Raw genomic sequence first — 27022 nt, forward strand, 5'->3', positions numbered from 1 at the left:
TTGTCCACTTTTCCTGAGTTTGTATTAATACCGAGTACCCACTGACTGCGCAAAAACTGCACACCTCTTCAACCTCAGATGCTCTGCAGGTATAAATTATTCTATGTGCTGCAACATGGGAAGAAATACACGATTATTTAGCCTCTCTCAATCGTAGCAGCTGCATCGATAGAATTAAAAGCATTATGAAAGGAAGAATTTCAATAGGTAAATAGCAGTGTGGCTGAAAACAGTGTTAATAGTGATTAATATTCTACTGTGACTAAAAACTCCTTGCAGTCAAAATACCCTCAGAAGATGGCATTGTTTACACTACTGTCTGTAAGGAACAGCTGTTTGCCCCTCACCACCGTCACAGGCACAATAAGCTTGCTGAAACATTGGCAAATCTTAGACAAGCGTCTGCTAGTTAAAGCTCAAAGTTGCTGCAAGAACAGGTGTGTCTGAGACAAAAAATAAAAGCTACAACTGTAAATAGGGTTGTAAATTAGGGGTAATTTATATACTATATGCTATGTCTGCATGCGAGCATCTAAAACAGGGAGTGACGGTATTTATCAACAATTTGAAGATAAATCACAGTTGTGGACTCCATGGTGATATGGTGCTCAGTTGTCTAAACATACGCAACCAGCACATTTCTCTGGCATTGATGATTCATCTTGAGTGATTCTGCTAGAAAAGGCAGAACTGTTAAATCTCTCGTTTAAATATTATACTTAATTAAACTGTATTTTAGAGATAAATAGAAGCCATGAGTGTAGCTAGAATTTTCCTGTCCTTGCCCACAGACAGGACAAATCTTTGTCAACCACCAGTCCCACAGCTGCTCAGACCCAACCAAGTAAACACAGAGACTTATATTGCTTACAAACTGTATGGCCGTGGCAGGCTTCTTGCTAACTGTTCTTATAGCTTAAACTAATCCATCTCCATAAATCTATACCTTGCCACATGGCTCTTGGCTTACTGACATCTTCACTTGTTGCTTGTCATGGCAGCCGCTGGCAGTGACTTCTTCCACCTTCCTGTTCTTTCTTTTCTCCTCTCTGTTAGTTCTGCCTATACCTCCTGCCTAGGCACTGGCCAATCTGTGTTTTATTTATTGACCAATCAGAGCAATCTGACATACAGACCATCCCACAGCACTCCCCCCCCCCGCCCCTTTTTTTTAAAAAAAAAGAGGAAGGTTTTAACTTTTACGCATCTCCAAAGCCAGCTTGGTATATTTGGGAATTTGGGCATAGCTTCTCTTACTACTTCCTGCTGGAGGGGGGTGCTGTATCTTATGGGGACACAAAGAAAATTTTGGGATCATGGAGTAGTCCGTCAGGCTGTATCATTTGAGCCAGTTGCCTTGAAATGATTCTGGATGTGGGATCATCTGGGCCGTGGTGTCTTCAGAGACCTTTCAATTGGTCTTGGCTGGTCAAAACTGATGTATCTTATTCCGGAACAAGTCCATAGCTTCTGGCTTTCTGTGAAAACAAAAGCAGAGCCTCCTTTCCAAAGCAACATATCCTTACATCCAAATTTTGAAGTCAAGGTACCTTCAAAATATACATTTTAGCATAACTCAACAGCTTTTGCAATCAAATGTTTTTCTTCAGTTATGAATATCAAAGAGAACATAATCCAGATTCTCTGTGTGGTAGCCATCTTTACATGGCTTATTTTTTATATTACCTTGTGTAGCAGGAATCTTAAAAGTTCTTATTAATAAAATCAAACCTGAGGTCAGTTATTGGGGTCAATGCTGGTAGAACAGAGAGACAGAACAAGCCACAGCTATCTCACCTCGCCGGATCCTCAGCTGGTCTTGTCTCCTCAGACTGGAGGCCTCTGAGTCCTCATCCGGAATGGGTCTCAGCTGAATTACTGCTCAAAAGCCTGAATGCTTAACCAGCCAAATGCTTAACCAGCCAAAAGCCTCTTGTTTCTGGTCCTCATGCCTTATATATCTTTCTACTTTCTACCACTACTCCCTGGGATTAAAGGCTGGCTTTCTGGGATTAAAGGCGTGTCACCATGCTTGGCTGTTTCCACTGTGGCCTTGAACTCACAGAGATCCAGAGGGATTTCTATCTCTGGAATGCTAGGATTAAAGGTGTGAGTGCCACCATTTTCTAGCCTTTGTATCTAGTGGCTGTCTGTTCTCTGACCCCAGATAAATTTATTAAGGTACACATTATTTTGGGGAACACAATACCACCACAACCTTGAGCCTATTGCTTTAAACTACAGCCTTTTAAGCCTGCTGACTCTGTCCACTTCAGCTTCCCAACATGGTGGTGGTATGTTTTCTGCCAGGTCTGGGAGCCATCAATTCTCAGATATAGTGGGTCTATGCTTCTATCACAGCAGTGTGTAGCCCAGAAACCTCTTTTTTTTTTTTGTACTAGCAAAGGCTAAATCCACCACGCAGCCTAATGTGCCACTTGCAGAGGCCTCATTCCTGCCATACTGAAGGTCCAGCGCACATGCCAGAAACCCTCCATAGTAGCTCAAACACTCAGGTTGCCACTAACTTGAGAGAAACAACTAGGAACTGTTTTTAGCTCCATTTTAGAATCTTTTTTCTCAGGTTTTAGGTGGAAACTCTTGCCAACATGTTGGGCGCCATTTGTAGCTAGAGTCTTCCTGCCTTGCCCACAGTCAGGACAAATCTTTGTCACCTGCCAGTCCCACAGCCGCTCAGACCCAACCAAGTAAACACAGAGACTTATATGGCCTACAAACTGTATGGCCGTGGCAGGCTTCTTGCTAACTGCTCTTATAACTTAAATTAATCCATTTCCATAAATCTATACCTTGCCATGTGGATCTTGGCTTACCGTCATCTTCACATGCTGCTTGTCATGGCGGCTGCTGGCAGTGACTCCTTCTGCCTTCCTGTTCTTTCTTTTCTCCTCTCTGTTAGTTCTGCCTGTACATCCTGCCTAGACACTGGCCAATCCGTGTTTTATTTATTGACCAATCAGAGCAATTTGACATACAGACCATCCCACAGCACCATGAGGCTATTAAAGAACATTGACCTTGATTCTTAGCTATCACTTTTCTCTTAAAAAAAAAAAAAAGCCAGGATGCTTCCCTCTGGAGAATCTCACACACTTTTAGCAGAGGAAGAAACATGATTTGATGCCATAGTATTACATAACACTGGAGAGACACAAAACAATATAGGAGAACATTTTATAACAATGCAAAAGTTTCATTACTAAAAGTGAGACAGATTACAAGGTGTTAAAGGATTTTAGAATTTAAATTGGAGGAGAAAACTGGAAATAACTGAGGCCATAAGGACCACTAATGAGTAAACATTGGCATATTCATAAAACGGAAAAGAATATAGTGGATAAGATGATACAAGTAGGGATTCATGTATCAAAACACTAAATTTCATCAATAACATTGAATAGATTAGAACAGAAAATGAAACAGTTTGATATCATTCCTATACATATTAGGTAGAAGATAGATAGATAGATTTATATATATATATAAGCAATAGATAAATCAGAGCAGTGGGTTCTCAAGTAGCCTTCTTGGCCTGCAATGACTTATATAGCCTAGGATAATCTTGAACTACTGATCTCTTGTCTCCACCTCCATAGTGGTTGGATTATGGGTATTTCATCAGGCCCGACAACCACATTCAGTTTTGTAGTACTGGGGATTGAACCTAAGGCTTCTGCATGTTAGATAGGCACTTCCCCAACTGGGCTGTATTCCTAGCCCCACTATTTCTAAATTAATGAAAAATAATCAAAATAATACAATATGTTGTTTAAGGACATACATGTTGGTGAAATCATAAAAGCATTATGAATGGGGATAATACATTAAAAATCAATTTTATAGTCATGAATTGGTATAAATGCTTAGAGAAAAAAACTTGAAAAGTTATAAATTATATCTGTAATATTTTATTTCTATAAAAACCATTCAATTCTTCAGTCTAAGAGTCATTGCTGGAGAGAAGACACAGTGGTTAAGAGTACTTGCTGCTCTTATAAAAGATAGGATTCAGTTCTCTCATCAGGCAGCTCACAGCCATTGGTAACTGCAGTTCTAGGAGATATGACATACTTTTCTGGTCCCTGGTGGCACTGAATGCATGTGGTATAAATTTATACACATATAGCTAAAATAAACTTTTTTAAATCTTAAGAAATAGAAAAGGTCTAAATGTTATATATACTTATACAAATTGAATCAGGGTCGTGGATATATACATATATATGTCATATATATGTATATATCATTTATGTATATATGTATGTATGTTCAAGACCTTTCTAGTATGATTAAACTAGCCAGAGGGCAACATTAAATCTGGGGCTCCCAAAGACGGGGGCTGTGATGGCAGTATCTCTGGGAAACCTTTAGAAAGGCTGGAGGGAGAAACCAGCACAAGAAAAGAGACTTATAGTTTCCTTATCTTTTTCCTTTCTACGGTCCCCTCCCAACAGGACAGAAAAGGCTGGGTACCTCAGCATTGATATTTTTGGGAGTCCAAGTCCCTGTATGTGCTTATATCTCAACTTGAATCTTACGTTGAGTTTCCTGTGAACCAGGAATCTACTGACATAATTGTTATCAGTCAGTGTATAGACAAAAGGGTATTTGTTTACAACTAGTAGGACCTTCAGAATTTTTTCTTTAATAAAATAATGGTGCAGTTGTTCTAATTGTTATTGAACTGTCTTTCTGGATTCCAGCGGCTGAAACTCCCAGACTACAAGATTAAGGTCTGAATTCATGCAAAGGTTACTTGAAACTCAGCCCTGGGTCCAATGGCTACAGAGCAGGCAGCTAAGACCAAAGACTGTCAGGAAGGACTCTGTGGTGTAAAGTAAGTCTGAGTGCTCACTAATGCTGGAGATGAGAAGCAAGTAAGAGAGAGGCATCAGCTCCCCTGACATAGAGAGAGCCCATAGACTTTAACCTGATTGTAAACTTCACATAGAAGATACCATTACTGGTTCCTTGTTTTGTTAATATTTGACAGATTTCTGGCAGCTTCCACTAAACACAAAATAAGTTGATCTATGGCAAAGCAAGCGAGTCCCCTGATGCATGCTAGAAGCTAAAGAACCAAGATCTCTAATAGAGAGCCTCGAGGAAGAAATCAAAACCCATCTTTTCTTTTTTAGATATAAAGCTTTTAAGAGCCAAACATGGGCTCACCCCCGACCGACCTTCCACACCCACTTGTCTCCGCTCATCTTTCCAGCCCCCGCCTCTCCTCCCCCAAACATTTCTCTCTGATGCTAGTGAACCACCTCAGATTCTTTGGAACCCACAGCACCAATTACTCTGCAGTACTTGCGGAAGCAATATGCCAGCAGCGACCAGGGAGAGATGCCGATGTAGAAGTCGGAAAAGCAGAGGAGAAGTCATATCCCTAAAAGGCTAAACCAGAAATCCCAATTAGATCAATACCTGTCAATCACACATCCCTGCAGGGAAAACTGAATCGCACAATTCAAGCTTTCTTTGACTTTCCCCTGCCAAGTAAAAGGAAAGGCTTTAGGTATCAGGTTAGGTCATTGCCAAGCTCTCCATGGGAAAATTCCTCCTCCTAAGGCTTCGGTTTTCCAACTCCTTTAGGCATCGCTTCAGCAGCTTTGCTCGAAAACCTGAATTAAATGTCAATATCTGGACCCTCATTTGGGAGGAAGAGGAAGGGAAAAGGTAAGTAGTTATGGATTTAGGGATGCTGGGATGCATGAGTGAACAGGACAGAGTGAGAGGGAAGAGAAAGAGAGAGAGAGAGAGAGAGAGAGAGAGAGAGAGAGAGAGAGAGAGAGAGAGAGAGGGAGAGAGAGAGAGAGAGAGAGATCTTTCCCCCTTGCCTCCCCAGCAGGTAGCCTAAGTGCAGCATAAGTCTGCTGGGGACGCGCTAGCGACCAAGGACCCGCCCAGGCCACTCTTATAGGCAAGCGCGGGGCGGGCCCGGCCGGGGGCGGTGCCGTGCATAGGCGCCTATAAGGAGCTGTCCGCCACCCCGGTGCTGAATCCAGCTCTAACACCGGAACGAGGTGCTTTTGGCTATTGCTGGAGCTGAGCGCCAAGAGCTGCCCTCGAGTTTGGATTTGAACCTTTAAGGAAGGAGATCCGGAGGAAGAAGAGGCAGACGAGGAAGGCGAGCACAGAAAGAGGCAGTTGAAGGAACTATAAACCTCGCTCGCAGCTTGCAGCTCCGAAGAAGCCCTGCCACTGTTTCGGTGGAGCGCCTGAGGAGCAGGATGGAGTAAAGAAGAGTGTCTGTTCAAGGGGGGTGGGAGGGGGTTCGGCGGTGCGGAGGAGAGAAAACAGAGACAGAAAGGAAAAAGAGAGAAAAGCCAAAGCTGGTGCCTGCGAATTTGGAATTCGATTGGAAGAGATCGTTCGCTGGGGGAAATGGATTCTGTACCAAGACTGACCAGCGTTTTGACTTTGGTGCTCTCTGGCTTCTGGCATTTAGGATTAACAGCAACAAATTGTGAGTACTCAGAGCTGGGGGCGGGAAGGTGAGGTGGGACATGACGCTACTAGGAATAAGTATCCACTGTCCGACTGTATATGTTCTGGGAAAGAGCTGGGTGAAAACCCTTACCAGTGTGGTTCCACCATTCCAACCATCCCAAAAGTTAGCAACACTCTCATGAGCTTGCTCTGCTGGATTGCCTGCCCTTCTTTGGAACCATAAAGTTCCCTTAGCCTGCTGCTAGCTCCATGGTTCTTAATCTCAGACACGGTTGCACGGGCCAGGAGCAAGCCTCCAGGGGCAGAGATGCTCCAGAGCCACCGAGCTCAGTGACAGCAGCGGACGGACTGCAGCTCCCTCAGACTTGCAATGTGCTCTGAACACTTCCACCTTCAACCCCCACCCTAAGCACCTAGCTCTCTCCACTGTCTTAAGTAGAAGGTTTCAGCTGGGGTATTTTGTAACCAATGGGCATCGGTGTAAGGGGATTGGGAGTTTGGGCCTAAGAACTGTAGCCCAAATGTAGCTACCCTAGGAGACCAATGGCTGTCCTATTACAGAGGGAGAGCTCTAATGCACCATCAATATTCTTGTGCCAGTGAAGGAGCAGTGAGTATACACTGGGTTGTCCGTGTTTCAACTTCACTTAATTTAATAGGCAGGTATTCTTAACTCCCGGAGATCTGCCACCTGCACTATGTATTTAAAGAATCCAGTTTGTCAAACTTGAATAAATTGCTAAAGCTACAAGAGGTTCCATCTCAATTGCTCAGCTGCTTCTCTAGGCAGAGGAAGGGAAGTTTTTCCATCTCTGGGAACTCCTAAATGAGAAAGGATGCAATTAAGCCGTCTGTGTTGTTTGCATGGATAGCTTACCATGGTCTCTCAAGTTTATGGATTTGTTCATTCATCTACTATTCCTGCACTGAAACTCAAAAATATTATCCAGTTTGGGAACAATTTTATTTTACTTTTGTAATTTGTATTACCAATCTCAGGGGAAAAAAAGGCAAGAAGACCTACTACTAAGGATCCCTCTCCCTTATTCCTTAATCCTTAGAGGATATTGTCCCAAAATTTGCATCCCAGAGGGAAGACAGATAAATTTTCAAAGTAGGGCCAGTGGCCCAAAGATGGGAAAGCTCACAATCCATAGTTGTCATATTTTCTTAAAGTTTGTGTTACAAAGGAGGGCAAAAAAGGCTACCCTCTCTAACAAAAGAGGATAAACTAATAAATTATTTCAGAGGATGTATTGAAGCAGGCTACAGTCAGTCAGGGAGATTGACTTTTCTCTACTGCCTTCTCCCACTTCTCTTCTCTTGTTCCCCTTTCTTCCCCCTCTTCCCTGCTTCTCCTTGAAATTATTCCCATGGTGCCAGATAGAAAGACCCAAAAGCCTTAGTCAGAAAGTAAGCTTCGCTACTGAGCTAGTTTCTCTACCTTCTGGAACACTAGAGGTCAGTGTTGTCCAAATGATGCAAAGGTGTGGCTCTAAACTGTGTATTCCCCTTAGCACATTCTGTTATCTGGAGAGCATGAATGCTGTGAATATCCAAAAGGTTGGAGTGAGGGATACTGATAAAATGGAGAGAGTGCATAGCAGGAGTTCATGTCTTTGGCCTCCTCAAGGATTACCCTTCTTGAAAATTCTGGGAAAAAACAGATCTTGGAGCCATATTTTTTTTTTAAATAAACTTAACTGTAGTCAATATATTTTAATAATGTACATAGAACTAAATGGCATGGGTTTAAGAGTTCAGCTTATCTTAGCCAAGGCAGTTGCAAAGCCTACTCTGAGCATTTCAAAAGGAAGTTGGTGATAGTGATCTCCAGAATTTCACAAGTGACAGTTGCATTTCCCATTTCCAAGCAGCACAGCAATTGAGTGAGTGCTGCTTGCTAAATATTCTGGAGTCAGTTTTCTTAAGGAATAGCAGGGAGTGTTTGCTGTACTGTGAAAATTGTATCAATTCAGTAAGCAATAGGTTTTCAGCAAACACTGGTTCTGGAATCAATGCATATTAGTGGTCTTTTGAGCCTGTAAGGCAAAACCCCTCAAGGCAATCGTGAATGTTTCCCAGTTTCTCTAGGCTGTTTCTCACAGTTTTCATCCTTCAAGTGTAGTAGATTTGCTATGGATATATACTCTGTCCCCATTCACATATATGCTTTGATGAGTTAGACCTTTCCTTCTGAAGAGTTTCCTTTTAATTTGATTTGTGGAAATAATGTTGTAAGATTGTTCTTACTACATTTTAAGAAATATCCCATGTCATTAGTAACAAGCAGCCTTGAAAGCAGAGTGTACCCAGTTTCTTCCATGGTGCATAGTTATAGGTGTTAAGTTATAGGTGTGGAGTATCTTAAAAATAACTTTTAATTGCCTACCCTTTTGTAATGACTTGCTGTTGTTGTTATTGTTGTGCAGTATGTGACTATCTATTTGTACACAGGTTTAATTTTCTCATACTCTGTCCGGAACATGTACGTTTATCTCCACAGGGATAAATGAATGCTTATCCAATTGCATATTCTATAAGTTTCTAATTAAGCACAATGAAAACAAAGTCAGGTTAGAAGGGGTCCAGCCATAATACAGATATTACAAATCTGTGATGAGAATGTAATTACCTACCAGTAATAAAAACCTCTAAAAATTCCCCCATTCTAAACTTTCCGGATATTAAACAGTGAGAGTGTTTCCTTTGGGTATGTCCTGAGGGAACTGGCTAATTTTGAATATAGATATAATAGACCAATGTAAAATTAAAAAACTATTATATAGTCAACTCCTTTGACACAAGAAGGTATGGTGTGACTTGAGAGTTGGATGAAATGAGACCAGAAGTCTTTATGAAGTTCTAGTCCCAGTGATGTCTCAGCACAGGCGTCTAATACTTAGTCAAAATTGTCCTTTCCATCCTGTTAGTGAAAGCAGCCAGCAATTGAGCTATGTGCTTACCCCAAATTGAACAGCAGCTAAATATTATACTAAGGCTATTCATCTAAGATTAGGCTAGAAAAATGTTAACATGACAGAGTATGGTGTTCTAAAACAGAATGACTGCATATGGCACACATAGGACAACTATTACTTTAAATTTTGAAAAAATAATAATACATGATTATCCATAGCTTTAATTTTTTTGAAATAGCTTAGAATAATCACTAAATACCTCCTTGAAATTTTGTCCATTAAGAGTCCCAGAGACATGTTATTGTTGTAAGAATTTAAAACTTCCTCTTCCAGGTTTTTCTTGCATGCTGAATTTCACAACACCTATGAGCATGCTGATCATGATAATAAAGAGATATCAGACCTTGAATTACCTGAAGGTTTTTAACAAACCATATTAAAAAGTAGTATGAGCAGTGGTTGCGCTGTTTTTGTGAGGCAGGAGAATGACTGTTCAGTGTTTTCTTTGGCATATACAGTTACCAGAAGTGAGGGAACCCTGTACTGCTCATTTGGTGAAGTCTGGAAACTTTCTCTATCATCAAACTAGCTCATTTTGACGTTTACTGGTCAACATGAAATAACTTTCCCACCACATAAGCCCTATATGTAAACCAGATTTACACTTTGCAACTATAAAATATAAATGAAGAACTAGAGGAGGGATATCACAACAAAGGAAAAGACTTGGGAGATGATTAATGTCTACAGGAGCAGCCACGCTCTCACTTGCCTTCTCCTTCTAAGGAATGGCCACCTTCTTAGCTGTAGTCTCCAGTTTTCTCTGCCTATCTGCCCACCGGCTTCAGTTTTCTTTGAGTGAATCACTTTACTTTTCTGTATCCATTTATCACAAAATGATGTGATAAGATTCAAAGCATCTCTAATTCCTTTAGTTGGTGATTCAAGGTCTTTCAGTTCATAACCCAGAATTGTGATGGACTATGACCTACATGTGGTAATTATTCCCAACAAATAAGGAAATGGAGAATAGGTTTAGTTACCTAAGAGGGCAGAAAACGATGAGATTTTACTTAAAATTTTAATGAGAAGTTGCATTGTTTTAATTTGGAAACAATACTGACATTATTAATTTAAAAAGGAAATTGTATCATTCAGTAAAACTCTGCCACCTTTGCTGACCTTGTAAAGGTTTCTCACTTTCCCCAATAACCTTGGTTTGATGAATAAAGGCCTAAAGGTGTGGGTTTAGTTACTAAGACAATGTTTACTTATACTGGGTTTTCATCATTAAGTACTAATGCTACTTCATGATCATCTAATTTGTGTGTGTTTGAGATCACTGCACTTTAAAACTGGGAGCAACTATAATCAGAATAAGAGTTTAATGTGATTTTAATTCCTACTAGTAGGCATGCAGCATATATCCCTCACTTACTGCACCCACTTTACAAGGCTAATCAGCAAGATAGATGTTAAGTGATCTCGTTCATATAAATGAATTTAAGGTGAGTGAAAGTTAATCATGTCCCCAAGATCAGTAATCCAGACAATGAGAAAAATCTGAATCCCAACCTATAAACATTATTAAACACGAACATCCTTGAAACAAAATATCCTCCAATGCACTTCACTGGGTAGTTTGTGTAGCATCTGCAGAAATTTGGCAAGGGTTCTCTACCATCAGCCTCCCAACCTTAGCCTTGGAGAAGGGCATGAGTTAGCAATTTTCAACACACCCAACTCCTGAGTCATACCTGAAAAAAGATGCCCAAAGCATTCAGATAAATCCAGAAAGTGTGACAGTAAATATCACATTGTTCAAAGAAAAGCAACTTTTTATTTAAGTTTGTACCCAGAGTTGAGGATTTATTTTTCTTTCCTAATTTTTAATTAAAAATTTGATAGGCGATAAAGAAAACCTTGAGGAGCCGGGCGGTGGTGGCCCACGCCTTTAATCCCAGCACTCGGGAGGCAGAGGCAGGTGCATCTCTGTGAGTTCGAGGCCAGGTCTCCAAAGTGAGTTCCAGGAAAGGCGCAAAGCTATACAGAAAATCCCTGTCTCGAAAAAACCAAAAAGAAAAAAAAAAGAAAACCTTGAGGAACAATCTAAAATACCCTGTTGTGTACACAGAAGCATAGGACAATGTATAATGTACATTCTGTCCTGTAAGTCTGTTAATGTCAGACCAGAGTTCTGCTTAGGTAGTGCTTGTAAAGTCCTGGTTATGTGTTCTATGGTGCAAACTGTGATCTGGCTTCATCTAATAATCTAACTCTTATCTCTATTATCCCTTCAAACAAAATATGGAGCTTTACATTTTATAAACAAACAATAAATGCAAGTTCTCTTGGATTTATTTGTACAGGCTGGTCATTAATTTGGCCTACAACATCATTTTCCCTTAAAAATTTTACCTCACTATTTGCCAAGTACACACACACACACACACACACACACACACACACACACACACACACTTTCTAGTGTGGGTTGTGTTGGGAGTACCTGGGAGGAGTGAGAGGGAAAATGGAGATGGTAAGGATCATGATATATTCCACATGTGTATGACATTGTCAACAAATAAATAAAACATGAGTTTGAATTTTCTCAGTCTAGGTTAAGTTCCCCTATTTATCTAATTTTTGTAACACTTTCTGTAATTCTTGTTCCCTTGGCTAAGGGATGTACCCTTTCATCATGTTTCATTTATATTCCTGTATCCAATGGCTACAGTACTGAGTGAGTGGATGAATGAGAGAACGATCCAGTGGTTTTCTAGCAAGGGCTTTCAATCTTAGACTGCGCCCTATCAGCAGAGTCTTGCTTTTAAGATGTGTTTGTTTCATACTGCTGTCTTAACAACTATTACTTGTCACTGTTGTGGAGATTCAAAGTAGAAGTGAGCTGAAAAATGAAACAGAAGTCCAGATCCTTACAGAGTGTGAGGTCTGCCACATAGACCCCCGACTGCCTTCTTTTCTGGATTTGCAGGAGAACAGGCCTAACTCGGGCACCGTAAAGTCATTTGTATCCTGAAAAAGAACTCTCTCTATCTACTTGACCTTACTACAACTTGGAGCTTATTTGACTAACTTTCTTTATGCAATGTTAATGAATGCTTTCTCTATAATCTGAAATAGACACTCCCCCACCACTGTAAGAATCTCTTCCGTTGCCTTGGGTTTGATATAAAGGAAGCATTTGGATTCTAGTCAGTGGAATTAGTGCTGTATTATGGAAAAGAATTTTGTTTAATGGCAAATCCATCTCATTATTCTTACAAAATGACTTTGAGATACCTATGTCATCTTCTTAACTTTGATAAGAAAGGTGTAAGTGTCAAGAGCTGGTGTAAGTTACTCATTTACAGATGGACTTAGTTCCAAGTCCTAGCCTTCTTTCTTAAAGGCACATCCTCCATGTAACTGAAGAAGTGAAGAAAAACTAGTGAGACACAGTACATGACCTCCAGGAATGGTAAAACCTGTGACAGCCAGGACAAGAAGTCTTTTGTCATGTCAGTGCTAATTGTTCACCATAGCTGAGCATGGGTGCAGTGGAAGGCACACAAGAAACAGTTTCCACTGGCTGGAGCTTCCAAATGTGCCCTAGAGGAAAGTGAAATTAAAACTAAAGCTTGAACAAACTCAGCAGACTAAAATATGGCGACAATGTGGACTGCTTCAGGGACAGAGGAGGAAGGAAAGAAGTTAGTATGGAAAATTTATCTCTCTAAATTTAAAAGATACAGTTTAACTGGGTTTTTATTTTTTAAAATAGCATTAATTTTTTATGTGCTTGATTGTTTTTGCTATATGCATGTATGTCACCCACATGCCTGGTGCCTGCAGAGTCCAGAAGAGGCAATTAGATACCCTAGAACTGGAGTTAAAGAAAGCTGTAAGCCACCATGTGGGTGTTAAGAACTAAACATGAAACTAGCACAGTAAGATTTTAACCTTCCCCATTTAAAACTTTATTTATGTGTGTGCATGCACATATATGTTTGTGCATGTGGATAATGTAGGCCAGAATGTGTGTTATCCTCTAGAAAGCTATATATCTTCTTTGAGACAAGGTCTCTCATTGACCTGGAGCTTGCCAGTTTGTCTAGACAGGCACTGGGCTACTCCTACGCATCCCCTGGTGCTGGAATTACATGCATATGTCTTGCCATGAAGATATATTATTTTAATATGGTGTGTGTGTGTGTGTGTGTGTGTGTGTGTGTGTGTGTGTGTGTTGTCTGCCTGGTGTCTGTGTATACATAAAGTCTGTGCATGCCACAGTGTATGTGTAGGTCATAACCAATTTTGTGGAGTTGATCTTCTCTTGCCACCTTTATGTGGATTCCATGATTTGGCTTAGACCATAAAAGTACATGCTCCTATGGCATGTACTTTTATGGTCTAAGCCAAATCATGAACCACATATATAGATTTTCTGTAGGTTATAAAGTTCAAATTCAGGTTTTAAAGCTTTCAAAGTAAGAACTATAACACCTCAGAGCTCCCCACCCCCACCTTTCAAGGATTAACGAGGCATACAATGCAATAGAACAAAATGTTGGTAAGGAAACTAGCTGAGATGATTAGAACAGCTAGTAAGGACTCCAAGAAGGATATTTAAAGTTCATCTCATACAGATCTGCAAAGAGAATAATGACCAAGAAAATTCAAGGCACAAGGATGTACGAGCTAATAAGCACACAAAAGCATAGATTTGCAGCTAAAATGTATTCTATAGATGCTTCCATTGTTTGTGACAAATGAAAGCAATAGGTGCTCAAAAAGTGTTCATTGCTCTGAAATGAAGTTCTTTTCTGTGAATACAGAGTGGTCTTAATCTGAATGCAGCATATTTCACATATACATGACATCTTTTAGCACACACTGTCTGTATCCATCACTTGGATTCAGTCTTCTAGTCTATAAATTATATTGGTTTGTGTCAGCAAAATAAGAAGTACTCACTAAGGAATGTGTAATTAAACCTGGACATCATGCATTCTGTCCCTCATCAACTGGTGGTTGATGAGGCATCTTAACCTACTTTAGTGTCTGCTTGGTTAAGGAGAATTTCTAGAGTTGAGTGCTTCAGGTTGATGTGCTATCATTAGTGATTGATCTTCAAGCATAAATCCCAATGTCTCTATACTGTCTACTTGCCTTTGTGCATGTTCAGGCCAGGGGGCGATTATTCCTCTCTGTTTCCTACATCTGCAGACTCCATTGAGCTTTTCAGAATGACACCAGCAATGGGAAAGACAGAGAGAACATGAGAGAAATTACTAACACACTTGCATGCATACCATTTGTAACAATTTACCTCTGAAGCAGAAATATCCCTCTGAAGACAGTCCAAAGTCTATAACAGTTGAAGGAATTTTGCATAACTCATAGGATAGCTCAGTGACTACAGTGCTTATTGTGTAAGAATGAGGACCTGAGTTGAACCCAGCAATCAGGAAGAACCAGATTGCTATTATACTTCTGTTATCACAGTGTTCTTAAGCCATCTAACCTACACACACACAGACAGACAGACAGACAGACAGACAGACACACACACACACACACACACTTAAAGGCCTTACAACACATGAACACACACACATGATGCAAAGATCACATTCATACCCACAAATATCACATACTTCATATGCATACACACAAATATCACATAAGTACACAAATATCACATACATATACACACATCATACAAATACACAAAGAAATAAATTAGTTTGCAGAGTGAGCAGTATTTAATAGATGCTCTTAGGCTGCTGTAGCTGAATAAATGTTTCATTTCCTTTTCTCTTTCCTTCCAAATATTACTTGCCTTTCCTTGGTCTCCAGCCCTCCTGTTTCTGTGAGGTCACATAGCTTGTGCACAACTGTTGTCTTTCCCTGAGTTCATTATTGTGTGGAGGGTGTAGGAGGAAACTTAAGTGTCTGCTGGATTCCAGCTCTGCTTTGTTACACTGTGTGGGCACAGTCACCAAATGTGACGTTTCCCTGTGAGGCCAGTTGAAGCCCAGGCTTTACACAGATCATCCACCTACAGGACACATGGGGATGCCCACCTGATTCCATCATCCCCAGCCATCTGTCTCTAAACCACTCCTCTACCAACTCTACTAATTCACCAAATCTGTAATTATGGGGAACAACTTCCAGCTCATAGAAATTAGCTGTAGGGAAACTAGAGCGCAGTCTGCCCAGAACTCTAGATGGCTGGGAAGACAGACGGTCCAGATAGCAATCCTAAGTATAAGGAAGGGGGAAGGGAGGGCTCTGAGTTGAGGAAAGGGAGTAATTAGGCATGTTCAGGATGTCAGAACTAAGCCTGTCCTCTGCACAAAGTCTGGGTCTTCTGGTCTAACCCCACCACATCCCGCCCTCCATGATCCCGCCCACTGTACCTTCTCGTCTCCCCCACTTCTTTCCTTGCTTCATGCTTCATGAATCTCTCTTTCTGTCCTTCCCCCCTTCATCTGCCTAATTCATTCACCTTTTACTGAGTGACGGTTTCACATGTTGGGACATAAGCTAATGCTCTTACAGATTTCTCTCTCAAGTGCCACATCTAGAGGAATAGGGTCTCAGGAGAGCAGTGGGGATTTGAACAGCAATGCAGCCAGTGACCAGTGAAGTGTAAAATTCTTAGAAATTCTATCTTAAACACTCATGCAAATTTGCATTTAGCTCTACATTATATCCTTGCTTATGATAAAAATATTTTCCTCGAATCTTATTTAAAGTGGTGAGCCAAGTGAATTCCTTAGCCCACAGCAGAGAACTACAAGCACCAGGACAAGGCTTGGCATTTGCCTCTCTGTGTGTCTGTGGCTTCCAGGATTCCTGTATTGAAGAGGCCGGTGTCTGTCCCTTCATCTCAGACAAGCAGGTTGCTTCATTTCCATTATCCATGATCTTTAAGGTATTACTGATCTATAAGCTGCAGATTATGGTCAGTCAATGATAGGAACTAGAGAAACTTTATTCACAGGAGTGGGGAGACCCACCAGCCTGTGTAGTGAACAGAAAAGGAACTTTGATGATGTGCTATCCTCTACGCTCATGTTGGAGAGCAGATCAATTCTGCCCTCGCTACCAGTTTCCCTCACACTGAGCCTTGTGTGCAGCCTGGACTGGGGTCCACAAGGACAAGTTCTTTCTGATAGCCAGTAATTAAGAGAAATTAGTACCTCTCATTTTATAGTCCTTAGGAGTATTTTAGAAACAAAGAGAAGGGCTATGGTTGCTGATTGGAGTGGTGGATCACTAGAAAGCAGAGATAGCATTAGCTAGTGTGTTTGTGTTTGTGAGGATTTCAGACAGGCACCCCACCCCAACTTTGGCACTTGATGAGATTTCGCTGTGTCGCGTGCTGGCTTGCTACAGTCATATGGAGAGGGGATTTTGTTCCTATCACTGAGGATGTGTTTTATTATCTGGGTAGGTAACTGAATTAAGATCATATTTTGCCCAGGATTTACAGTGGGATTTCAATCCACTTTCCATGATTTCAAATATCAGATATATTTTTTCTCAATCTAATGTTTCATTGAGACTAACACCCAAAGTTATTAAAACTTGAGGGGTTGTTCATGCTTTCAAAGCTAGTTCTCTCTGATCCCTGTTGGGAAATGACCATGGTGTCCAGACCCATAGATGTTATGTGAGTTACCTCATGCTAACCTTGAAAAGAATCCCTCCCCCATCTCTAAAGGACACCACTGTTACATAGGGCTACCTACTCAGTTGCTGGCGCCACTGATTAAATCTTTCTACCACCCTTTCATGGTCAGGACCAACTTGTCAAAAAAGCACTGCAGCTTGCACTGTCAGTGGCCACTGTCTGAGTGTGATAGATTTAATTTTGATTATTAACTTCCTGGGATTTATAATCACTGTGGAAATGACTTTCCAGTCATGTCTATGAATGATTGTCTAGACTTCAGTAACTAAGATGGGAAGACCTACCCCAAATATGGGTGACATCATCTCATGGTCTGGCTTCCTAGACTGAGTTAAAAGGAGAAAGGGAAATAAGCATCAGCATTCACTGCTCTGCTTTCTGAGTATGGATGCAATGTGCTTAGCTGCCTCCCCATCTCCGTGTCTTCTCCATCATGATAGACCATGCCATGGAACTATAAGCCGAAGTAAACTCTTGCTTCCTCAAGTTGCTTTTGTATAAATTACAAGATATAAATTACAACCACATAAAATAAACTGATTGAGTGTGTCTCACCTATTTTATGCTCATTGAAAATCCTTCTAAATCACTGAAGGGTCTCTAGTGTCATAGAATAGATACTGGCCATGGAGTTCCTTAGGTGAGCATGCTGGTTTTGTCTTTGATCTAAATCCTTCACTCTTAAACATGCAGCACTGTTCACAATACCCATGCCATGGAATAAGCCAAGTATTAATCTGCTGATGAATACTGATTATACGGGAGGGTTGGAACCACAAACCTCTATCCAGTGTCATTCTCCTTCATCCTTGGCCAGGTGCAGTGAAGGACCCTGCCTGCAGGCCACCAAATATTCATTTGATAATGAAGAATGGCCCTTACAGCAGCTTGGTCTCCTCATCAGCTGCATGGAGAGTTAGACCAATAGATTCTTTGCTTTAATGTCAAGGTCTTATGAGCTTGTCCTTTCAACCTCAGGAACCACTTGACTTCCTGTGTCTTATTTTTCAATTTCTGGCTTGACTCCTTGGACATGCTTCCTCAGATTTAGGGAGTCTTAAAAGACATTTCTCAATGTCATTTTCCTTTGAGAAATTCTTTTATAAATTATTATGGACAGGAAAGGTCTTTGATTATCCTGAATGTTAACCACAAAGCCATCAATAAATATTTTGTTTTAAAAAAGCATTGCACAGCAAAAGGGTAATTCCATAAATACTGAAGCTTATTTTGAAGTCAGAATCTCTAGTTTTCTAAAGGAAATTTTATATAGAATTTCAGCACTTAAAAATAAATTACAAAGTACTGTTTTGGAGAAAATGGGGCAAGACTTCCCAGAATTCTATACTTCAGCATATTCTTTCTCTTCTGATTTTTCAAGGAGGGGTCTTGTGAAGTTCCCCATCATTTAACAAGATCTTTCCCTAGTCTTTATTCCTCTTTCCCTCTGTGCTTGTGTATGTATGTGAGTGTTAGCTCATGGAGGGAAGAAGACAACCTGGATGTCAATCTTTGTCCTTGTCTCCCAGCTTGTGTGAGACAGGCTACATCACCACTGCCCATACCAAGCTAGCTGGCCTGTGTGCTTACAGGGATTCTACTGTCCCTACATCCTATCTATCTATAGGGTGCCTGGGATTATACATGTTCTATGATGTCTGCCTTTCCACAGTTTCTGGGAATTCTACCCACGTTATCAGACTGTGTTGACTAGTACTTGCCCCTCTATGCAGTTTCCTAGTCCTACCTAATTCTTAGTTGCAAGGATCTAAGTTCATAATTATGTGCAAAAATAATCATGTACTAAAAAGTTTTAGAGAAAGAAGATATAAGTGTCATTATTCAGACAGAGAGTGCCTTCCTGGGGTGGGGCATGGGGACCACTCTGGGAGCGTAACACTGCATCTGTTTCAGTGGTCAGTGAGTGTTTGGTAAGGTCATTAATACAATCTCTGTCCAAAGTCATATTAAATAAGTAGCTACTATTTCTGGTGTTATTGACACATAATAATCATGCATATTTATGTGGTAGAGTATAACTTTTTTTTTTTCTTTCTTTCGAGACAGGGTTTCTCTGTGTAGCTTTGTGCCTTTCTGTAACTCACTTGGTAGCCCAGGCTGGCCTCAAACTCACAGAGATCTGCCTGGCTCTGCCTCCCGAGTTCTGGGATTAAAGGCGTGCGCCACCACCGCCCGGCTAGTATAACATTTTAATGCACTATATATACTGCATTCTGATCATACAGGATATTCAGTATACTGCATCAAGCACTTTCCACTTACTTGTTGGTTGCTTAATAGGAACACATTCTGGCATTCTTAACTATACAGTAGGCTCGTCTAGCTAGTGATAAGGTCTTGTATAGTTCAGATAACTAGAGAGAAGCTCCTATTTTTATTTTTAACCCATTGGAAAATTGATTTGCTCTTGCTGCTATTTATGTAAGTGTCATCTTATTGGCATTTACTGATCTGAAAAGTTAGCAGCTTGTCAAAAAAATTGCCTCCTCACCTTGTTCTCCTTAGTTTGCAGCCAAGAGCTATTTTTATGTTAAGGAATTATCTTGTAAAGGTCCTTGAATTATCCACCTACATCCCGGGCATCCCCTTGGGACCTCCTCAAAAGAAAAGATCTCCTGTTAGCTATGATTAAATTGTCTGTGTATAGCACAGTGAATGGCAAAATAAGTACTTGATAAAACTGAAGCACAGACAAAATGAGCGAAACCCCTGCCAAGGCAGCAAGCCCTCATCCAGGACATGTGGGGCACCCGCTTTGTCTCACACCTCCTTACTTCATGGTAATAATGAACCTTGGACCATCATCAGTGAGAATGGCCCAGTGCTGCCTTCTGTGGACCAATGTGAGTGGAAAAAGAGACAAACACACATAAATACATTTGCTGCACATCTGGATTTGACTTTGGTGATTGACTCTGGTCCAAGTGCTAATTTTTATCACATCCTTAGTGCTTGTCTGAGCAACATCTGTGCATTCAGATCTTTACTGTCCTCACTCTGCCCTTTAGGAAACTCCAAATGCCTTATGTTATATTTTAATAGAATCTAATATTACTTGTTATAATAACTTAATATAGTACATGATATGTAATAAGTTAACTCAAAACAATTAACATTATACATATATGAAAAATATATGCTACCCAATTTTGTGATGGGGTGAGATAGGTGTGTAGGGTATATATTTTTTCATGTGGGTGTGTGTATAACTATATGGGGTTATGTGTTCATGCATTTACATCTACATGTAGAAAACAGACATGGATGTTAGGTGTCATCTTCAACCACTGTTTTTCAGACAGGTTTTTTAAACAAACTTTGAGCTCATTGATTTGATTAGGCTGGATGACCAATGAGCTCCTGAGATCTGCCTATTTCCATACTTCAAGTGCTAGGGTCACTGGGTGCATGTGGGTAGTCAGAATTCAAACTCAAGTCCTCATGTTTGTTTGGTAATCACTTTACAAGCTATGCCATCTCCCCAGCATACATACCTAATTTTTGACACATTATTTGTTTTCTATTATGGTTAATATACCTAGTAGATTTGCATGTGGGGATATTCTTTACATAAACCACTTGTTCTGATGACTGTCAGGATTTATTATCCCCCAAAGTCAATATTGACTTAGGTGTCACCTTTGTGAATATTTATCTCCCCAGATAATGAATTGAAATGGGCATTTGAATGAAAATTACTATCTGTTTATTTTCTGAAATCGAATGTTTTGTGAAGAGGATGGAAGGTGTGGAGTCACGTCTCACCGGGACTGCTCTGTTCAGGATAGCTATACAGAAGGCTGCCTTGCATTCTGATTTACTGGAGCTATTTCTGTAAATTCTTTAAGGGTGAACTGTTTTCTAACTAACAGAATGTGAGCTTTGAATATACTCAGCTTGACATTTTAGTGACAAGACCAGGAGGTGTAATGCTTAAATATATGGAAAACAGACATAGCACGGCCTTATGAATACCTTGACCTTTTAATTTATTTAGCCTATAGTTTATTACCAGAAAAACAGGGCAACTCCAACAATGGTAAAATGAGTACAGCTATCTAACATTTCCCATTGTGTTATGATACTGATTTGTTTTTTCACATTCCTTGATAACATGGCAATATAGGTATGGCTGTGTGTGTGTGTGTGTGTGTGTGTGTGTGTGTGTGTGTGTGTATGTGTGTGTGTGTGTGTGTGTAACAGTGTTCATATCTTTGCTTTGAAAAGTTAATAATTGTGGGTTCAACAGTAGAGGCACTTCCTGCCAAGTTGCCACCTGAGTTCCATCCTTGAAAGGAGAAAATCAATTCCTCCAAGTTGTCCTCTGACCTTGACACATGTGCAGTGACATGTGGACACACACACACACACACACAAACACACACCGCGGACTAACTGGTTTTAAAAGAAATGCCGTATTGCTTGCTTCCTTGTTGTGGTGACCAAATGCCTGTGAGAAGCAAGTTAAGGAAGGAGGACTTTGCTTCTGGTATCACCCCATCAAACTGTACCAGAAGATGTGACAAAAGCCACCTCCATGCGGCAGAAGCATGTGACTGGGTCCTCCCAACTCCTCACATTCTGGCAAGACAAGAAGCAGGTACCAGACAGGAAGTATAAACAGACTGTAATACCTCAAGATCACTCGCGCCAGCTAGGATCTGTCTTCTGAAGGTTCCACAACCTTCCCAAACCACCACCAGCCACTTGCTGGCAACCAAGTGTTCCAAGAGCCTATATGGGATATTTCATAGTTATTTCTTTAATTTATGCATCTAATGTGTGTGAGAGAGAGCATGTGGGCATGTGTGCATGTGGAGGCCACAGAAAAATGTTTGGAAGCTGGTTCTCTCCTACCTTGTTTCGGAGGCAGGGCCTTGCTGCTGTTGCCCTTGCACTGCATACTCCAAGTTACCAGTCCACAAGTCTATAGCTGACTCTCCTGTCTCCACCCTCCCATCTTTCGGAACACTGCGATTACAGATGTGTTCCAACACATCTGCCTTTCTATATGGTTTACAAGTACTGAACTCAGGTCATCAGGTTTAAGTAGCAAGTGTTTCTCCTGGTCTGGCAGTTGATATTAAAGCCATAACAGAATTACATGTCTTTTTGTAGACATCATTTAATATATCAGACCAAGTTTAATTGTTTCAAAAATTTCAATCTTTAATATAAATGTTTCCTATTATTCTTCACATCGTCTTTATATCAACTCTAGATGCACATTGACAATAAATTACCTGAGTAAAGTTCCATCCTATAAAGTACTGATTCAATAAAAGTAACCGGGTAACTGCTGTGCATGGTTATATATCCAGGGAAATCATTTTATACTTTATAAAAAGATATTTACATACATTCCCTTTTTGTTTCTTCATTAGCAACAAGGTATCTGAGGTTAGCTATTCTCCTAGCAAATCGTTTTCCAGCTGTTAATGGTCTGAGATAAGACCTGGATTTAATAAATAGCATCACTATTTGGTACAGACTGGCTTCATAGGCAAGAGAGTAAGTACTGTAAAAATTCATTAGTAAAGTTAATCCAAGAAACATATGAGTATTTGAAAGGAAATCAATTCAAGAGGAGAATGTATAACTCTATTGATGTTTTCACCCTTCTTGAAACATTGCTTGGGGATAAAGAGTTCTATGGTATCCACATAAATATCAATTTTTATTGGTAAATTCAATTTGACTTATTGGTTTCCTATTGTTATGTGTTTGTGGCTTCATGGAGAAATGAGGTCATTTTGTGCATGGACAAATGAAAATATCACAGATGTAATGACCAATGAAAGTCTACTTTAGCATACTATCCAATTCACATCCCAGATTACAAACCAAAGCTAAAATGGCACCTCTGCATTATGGTGAATGGGTAGTTTGACTCCTATAGGAAGCCAAAGCCATTGAGGGGTTGCCTTTCATATGTGTATGGTCCCACGTCACACACAGCAGAAACTGCAACACTATTAATTTTGTGTTTCTCTTTTCATAGAAACTCAGTAGGGATAGAGCTATCATTTTCAACTAAAAATGACTTTCCTTTAGAAAATGCATGGTAATGTTTAGAAGCATTAATTAAATCAATTTGCTTCTTAAGTTTTTACTCACTGTATTTTTGTAAGTTGAGCATATCTTCCCCCATGTCCTCTTATTCTCCTTTCTCCCTCTAAGCCCCTTTGCCTCTGTGGACATTTTTATTTTAGTTTCATGACATTTATACATATGTGACTTTATGTATGTACTGACCACAAATGAGTTTTTCTGAGACTGACTTAATTGATTTAATGTGATTGTCTCCAGTTATTGATTTACTCTTGTAAATGACATAACTTTATTCATCTTCATGGTTCAGAAAATTCTACCATTCATGTATACCACATTTTTAGCACTTCCTCTATTTTTAGAAAATGAGATTGGTTCCATAATTTACCTATTTTGAATAGTGCTACAATCAATATTGTTATGCAAGTATCCTTGCAATAGGCTGACTTGTGAATATCCAGTTATTGTATAGCTTATAGAAGCTCAAACAACCCAAACAATAAATGGGTAAATAAAATGAACAGACATTTCTCAAGCAGTGAATAAACATATGAAAATAAAATGGTCACCTTCACCAGTCATCAAAGAAATGCAAATCAAAATTGCATTGAGATTCTGTTTCACTCCAGTCTGAATGGCTGTCATCAAGAACATAAATAGAAAATGCTGGTGAGGATGTGGATTGGAGGGAACTGCATCCCATGCTAATGGGATGTAAACTACTCTGGCTGCTGTAGAAGAAGCATGTAGACTTCTCAATAAACTAACAATCCATCTTCCATGGAACCATCTTAGGTTTTCACAGTGGGGGACTTGCTGCTTCTAGCTACTGAGTGTCTTGTTCAGGGATATCGTGAGGGCAAGGTATCTTACAACCTAGAGGACACCACTGTACATGGTCACCTTAAAGTCAACATAGGCACGGGTTGAAAAACTACCTCGAATCTTTTTTGCATTGCCCTATGTTAGGTGAAAATCAAAGGATTTTTTTTTCTTTTCTTTCCTTTTTTTTTTTCTGAGACAGAGTTTCTCCCTGTCCTGGATCTCACCCTGTAGACCAGGCTGGCCTCGAACTCACAGTAAACCACATGGCTCTGCCTCCCGAGTGCTGATATTAAAGGCATGCACTACCACCGCCCCAAAAATCAAAGGATTCTTGCCTCCAACATCTAGTGCCAAAGAAAGAGCCTTAGGATGTCAAACTGAACCAATAATTGTTGTAATTCTTCCACTTATTGACATCAACACCATTGTCATCATTTCAGTGAATGTAGTGACAATGATGTTGGTAGCCTATCTGTGATTTTTTTGGGGAGCTCTAAAGATTTTTTTTTTGCTGTAATGCTAGGCATTGGAAATGTTATTTGGAGAAGTGATGGACTTCACACTCTCTCCTCCCCAGATTCCAGAGAGATAGGAGACCACACAGATGATATGAGCTCTCTGTGATGGGGACTTGAGATATATCTATGGTCAGAACTGAGAAGGTCAATGTTAAACTATATTCAGGGTTTTTGGGCTCTTTGTGGCTCAGCTTTCAATATCTTCCTGAAACCCTCTGGTCAGGGTGTTTTTGGCAGGAGGCCACTCACTGGCATGTGACAAGTGAAGTATGCTGCAAGAGAAGTGTCTCCTGCCATCTGTTTAGAGAATCCTCTAGCACAAGTGGGAAAACTCTCAGCTAAGAAAATCCTGGGATGAGAGGTAAAGGTGGCAAGATGGTATAAGCTTTTAAGGAGACATAACTATTTGTCTCAGGAAAGGCCATGTGCCATGTACCTGACCTATTCAGATGACATTTCCTACCTCATTTAGCAGCTCAAAGATCAGATAGATAAGGACCTTGGCATTGATTGCTTATCTATGCATCTTTAGTCTTCAATTTTAAAATAAATTGAATCTTAAGCACAGTCTTTAATTCATTGTTTAAATGGGAATTGAAGAGTGGCCTTTCTTCTACCAGATGTCTACAATTAAATAAAAGGCAGGTTCAAATATCAGAGACCTCAGGGTTACACAAGGGTCTCTGATGTCAAGTAGCAGAGCAGACACCAGATTCACCTAAGTACATCTTCACCTTCTCTCACAGGATTGCAGGTGCTTAATCACTACACTTTACTCAACTTCTTGACTGTAGAAATATGACCTCAGAGATGAATTCCATTACAGTATCCTGCATTAATAAGACATCCTTTTCTCCAGAGCACCCAAGAATACGTCTGGGACCACCAGATCCCTCCTCTGAACTCTAACCAAGCCACCTGCCTCTTCATTGTGAAGCTTCTGCAGACGCTTATGAGTAACTAGCTACCATGCCTATCTCAATCTTGTTCTTTGGTTGTCTTTGTTTTTCCATATCTTCTTCCCCTTAAGCTTCCCATGAACATGTTCTCTCATTTCATTTTTATTCTATTTTGTCAAAGTTACAGATATGGAATGTGATGTATAGAAGACAGTGCAACCTGGTTGGTTCTTGTCAAACACAGAGGAAACAATGTGGCAGTTACAGAGGAAGCTGTGTTGGAAAGAAGATGCTGTGTTCAGTTTACAAAACATCTTGGTTGATTCCAATCTCCAGGATTCGGATAAGGCAAAAGAAAAGCAGAGCATGGTGTAACACACCTATAACTGAAGCTCTTGGGAAACTGAATTAAGTGGATTTCTGGGGCTTTGTGAACAGCTAACCCAGCCTACATGGCAAGTTCAAGGTCAGTAAAAGACTTTGCCTCAAAATATAAAGAAAAAAATTAAAAAATAGATGGTGCCTGAGTAGTAACACCTAAAGTTGACTTCAGGCTCCCACATGCAGGCATACACACACACACACACACACACACACACACACACACACACACACAACATCTGAATATGCCTACACATATACTCATTCCTTCACACGTGAACACACACACAAGTAAATATACTCATATTCACAGACACACACAAAATACGATCTAAATGTTGAAGTAAAAAAGTCCATTTAACTAGCATCACCACAGAGCCACATTGACCACTATCTCTCCCTCTTACACCTCCCTTTTCAGTAACAGACCTTCCATAGGTAAGTATGAACATCTACTCTTGCTTGTATTTCATACCTTAAGAAATGCATATGATGGTTTTCTTAAGTTGAAAGCTGTGTGAATCTTACCTCTGTCAACACAGACTATCTCCCACAGGCTAGTTTTAGTCTCTTCTTCTCTAGCCTTAAGTATCATGGCCTCCAAAGCCTAGAGCTAGAGAGATGGTTCAGCATTTAAGAACACTAGCTGTTCTTGCAGAGGACCTGGGACCCAGCACTCTAATTCCCAGCACCCATTTAAGTCTTATGACTCTCATAACTCCAGTTCCAGAGAACCCGATGCCCTCTGTTGTCCTCTGCAGGCAATGCGTACATATATTGCACAGACACCCATGCATACAAAACATCCACAAATGTGAATAGTAAATAAATAAAATAAACAACTCCCAAAGCCTGAATAATTCAGTTACATCTTTTAGCTCCTAAATATATGTTATTTCTTATTGGCCTCTATTCTTCTTTTCATTAAAATTTTACATAAATACAATGAAATGTCAAAATTTCTTGGTGTCTGAGAACAACACCAGATGTCCTCTGGTCTCCACATGTATATACATGTACATGCACATCTACACATGTCCACTTGTACATACAAACATGCACACAAGCATGCACCTTCATATGCATAGACACATAAAAACATCAAATATTTTATGACAGTATAATCTTTGACACTAAAAGTGCATCAAAACAATGTGGCTGACATCTTTTGTTCTGCTCTGTAGATGAAGAAGTAAATGTAGGGAGCCTAGAGAGAGTGTTAAA

At 40.2% G+C, this 27022-nt stretch overlaps 1 protein-coding gene across 3 annotated transcripts in view; it reads left to right on the forward strand.

Moving 5' to 3' along the window:
* Window positions 1-5986: 5986 nt before the first annotated feature.
* Window positions 5987-27022, forward strand: part of LOC114701108 (contactin-associated protein like 5-1-like) — a 902756-nt gene continuing 881720 nt past the window's right edge. The window contains exon 1 of one of the 3 annotated variants that reach the window (XM_037211055.1): window positions 5987-6490. In XM_037211055.1, the coding sequence (XP_037066950.1) occupies window positions 6409-6490 (82 nt within the window). In that variant the 5' untranslated portion in view covers window positions 5987-6408. The remainder of the gene's footprint in view (window positions 6491-27022) is intronic. The other 2 variants (XM_028881060.2, XR_005092928.1) reach the window with 2 other exon arrangements.

This window comes from Peromyscus leucopus, chromosome 15 (assembly GCF_004664715.2).
Source record: "Peromyscus leucopus breed LL Stock chromosome 15, UCI_PerLeu_2.1, whole genome shotgun sequence".
Lineage (NCBI taxonomy): Eukaryota > Metazoa > Chordata > Mammalia > Rodentia > Cricetidae > Peromyscus > Peromyscus leucopus.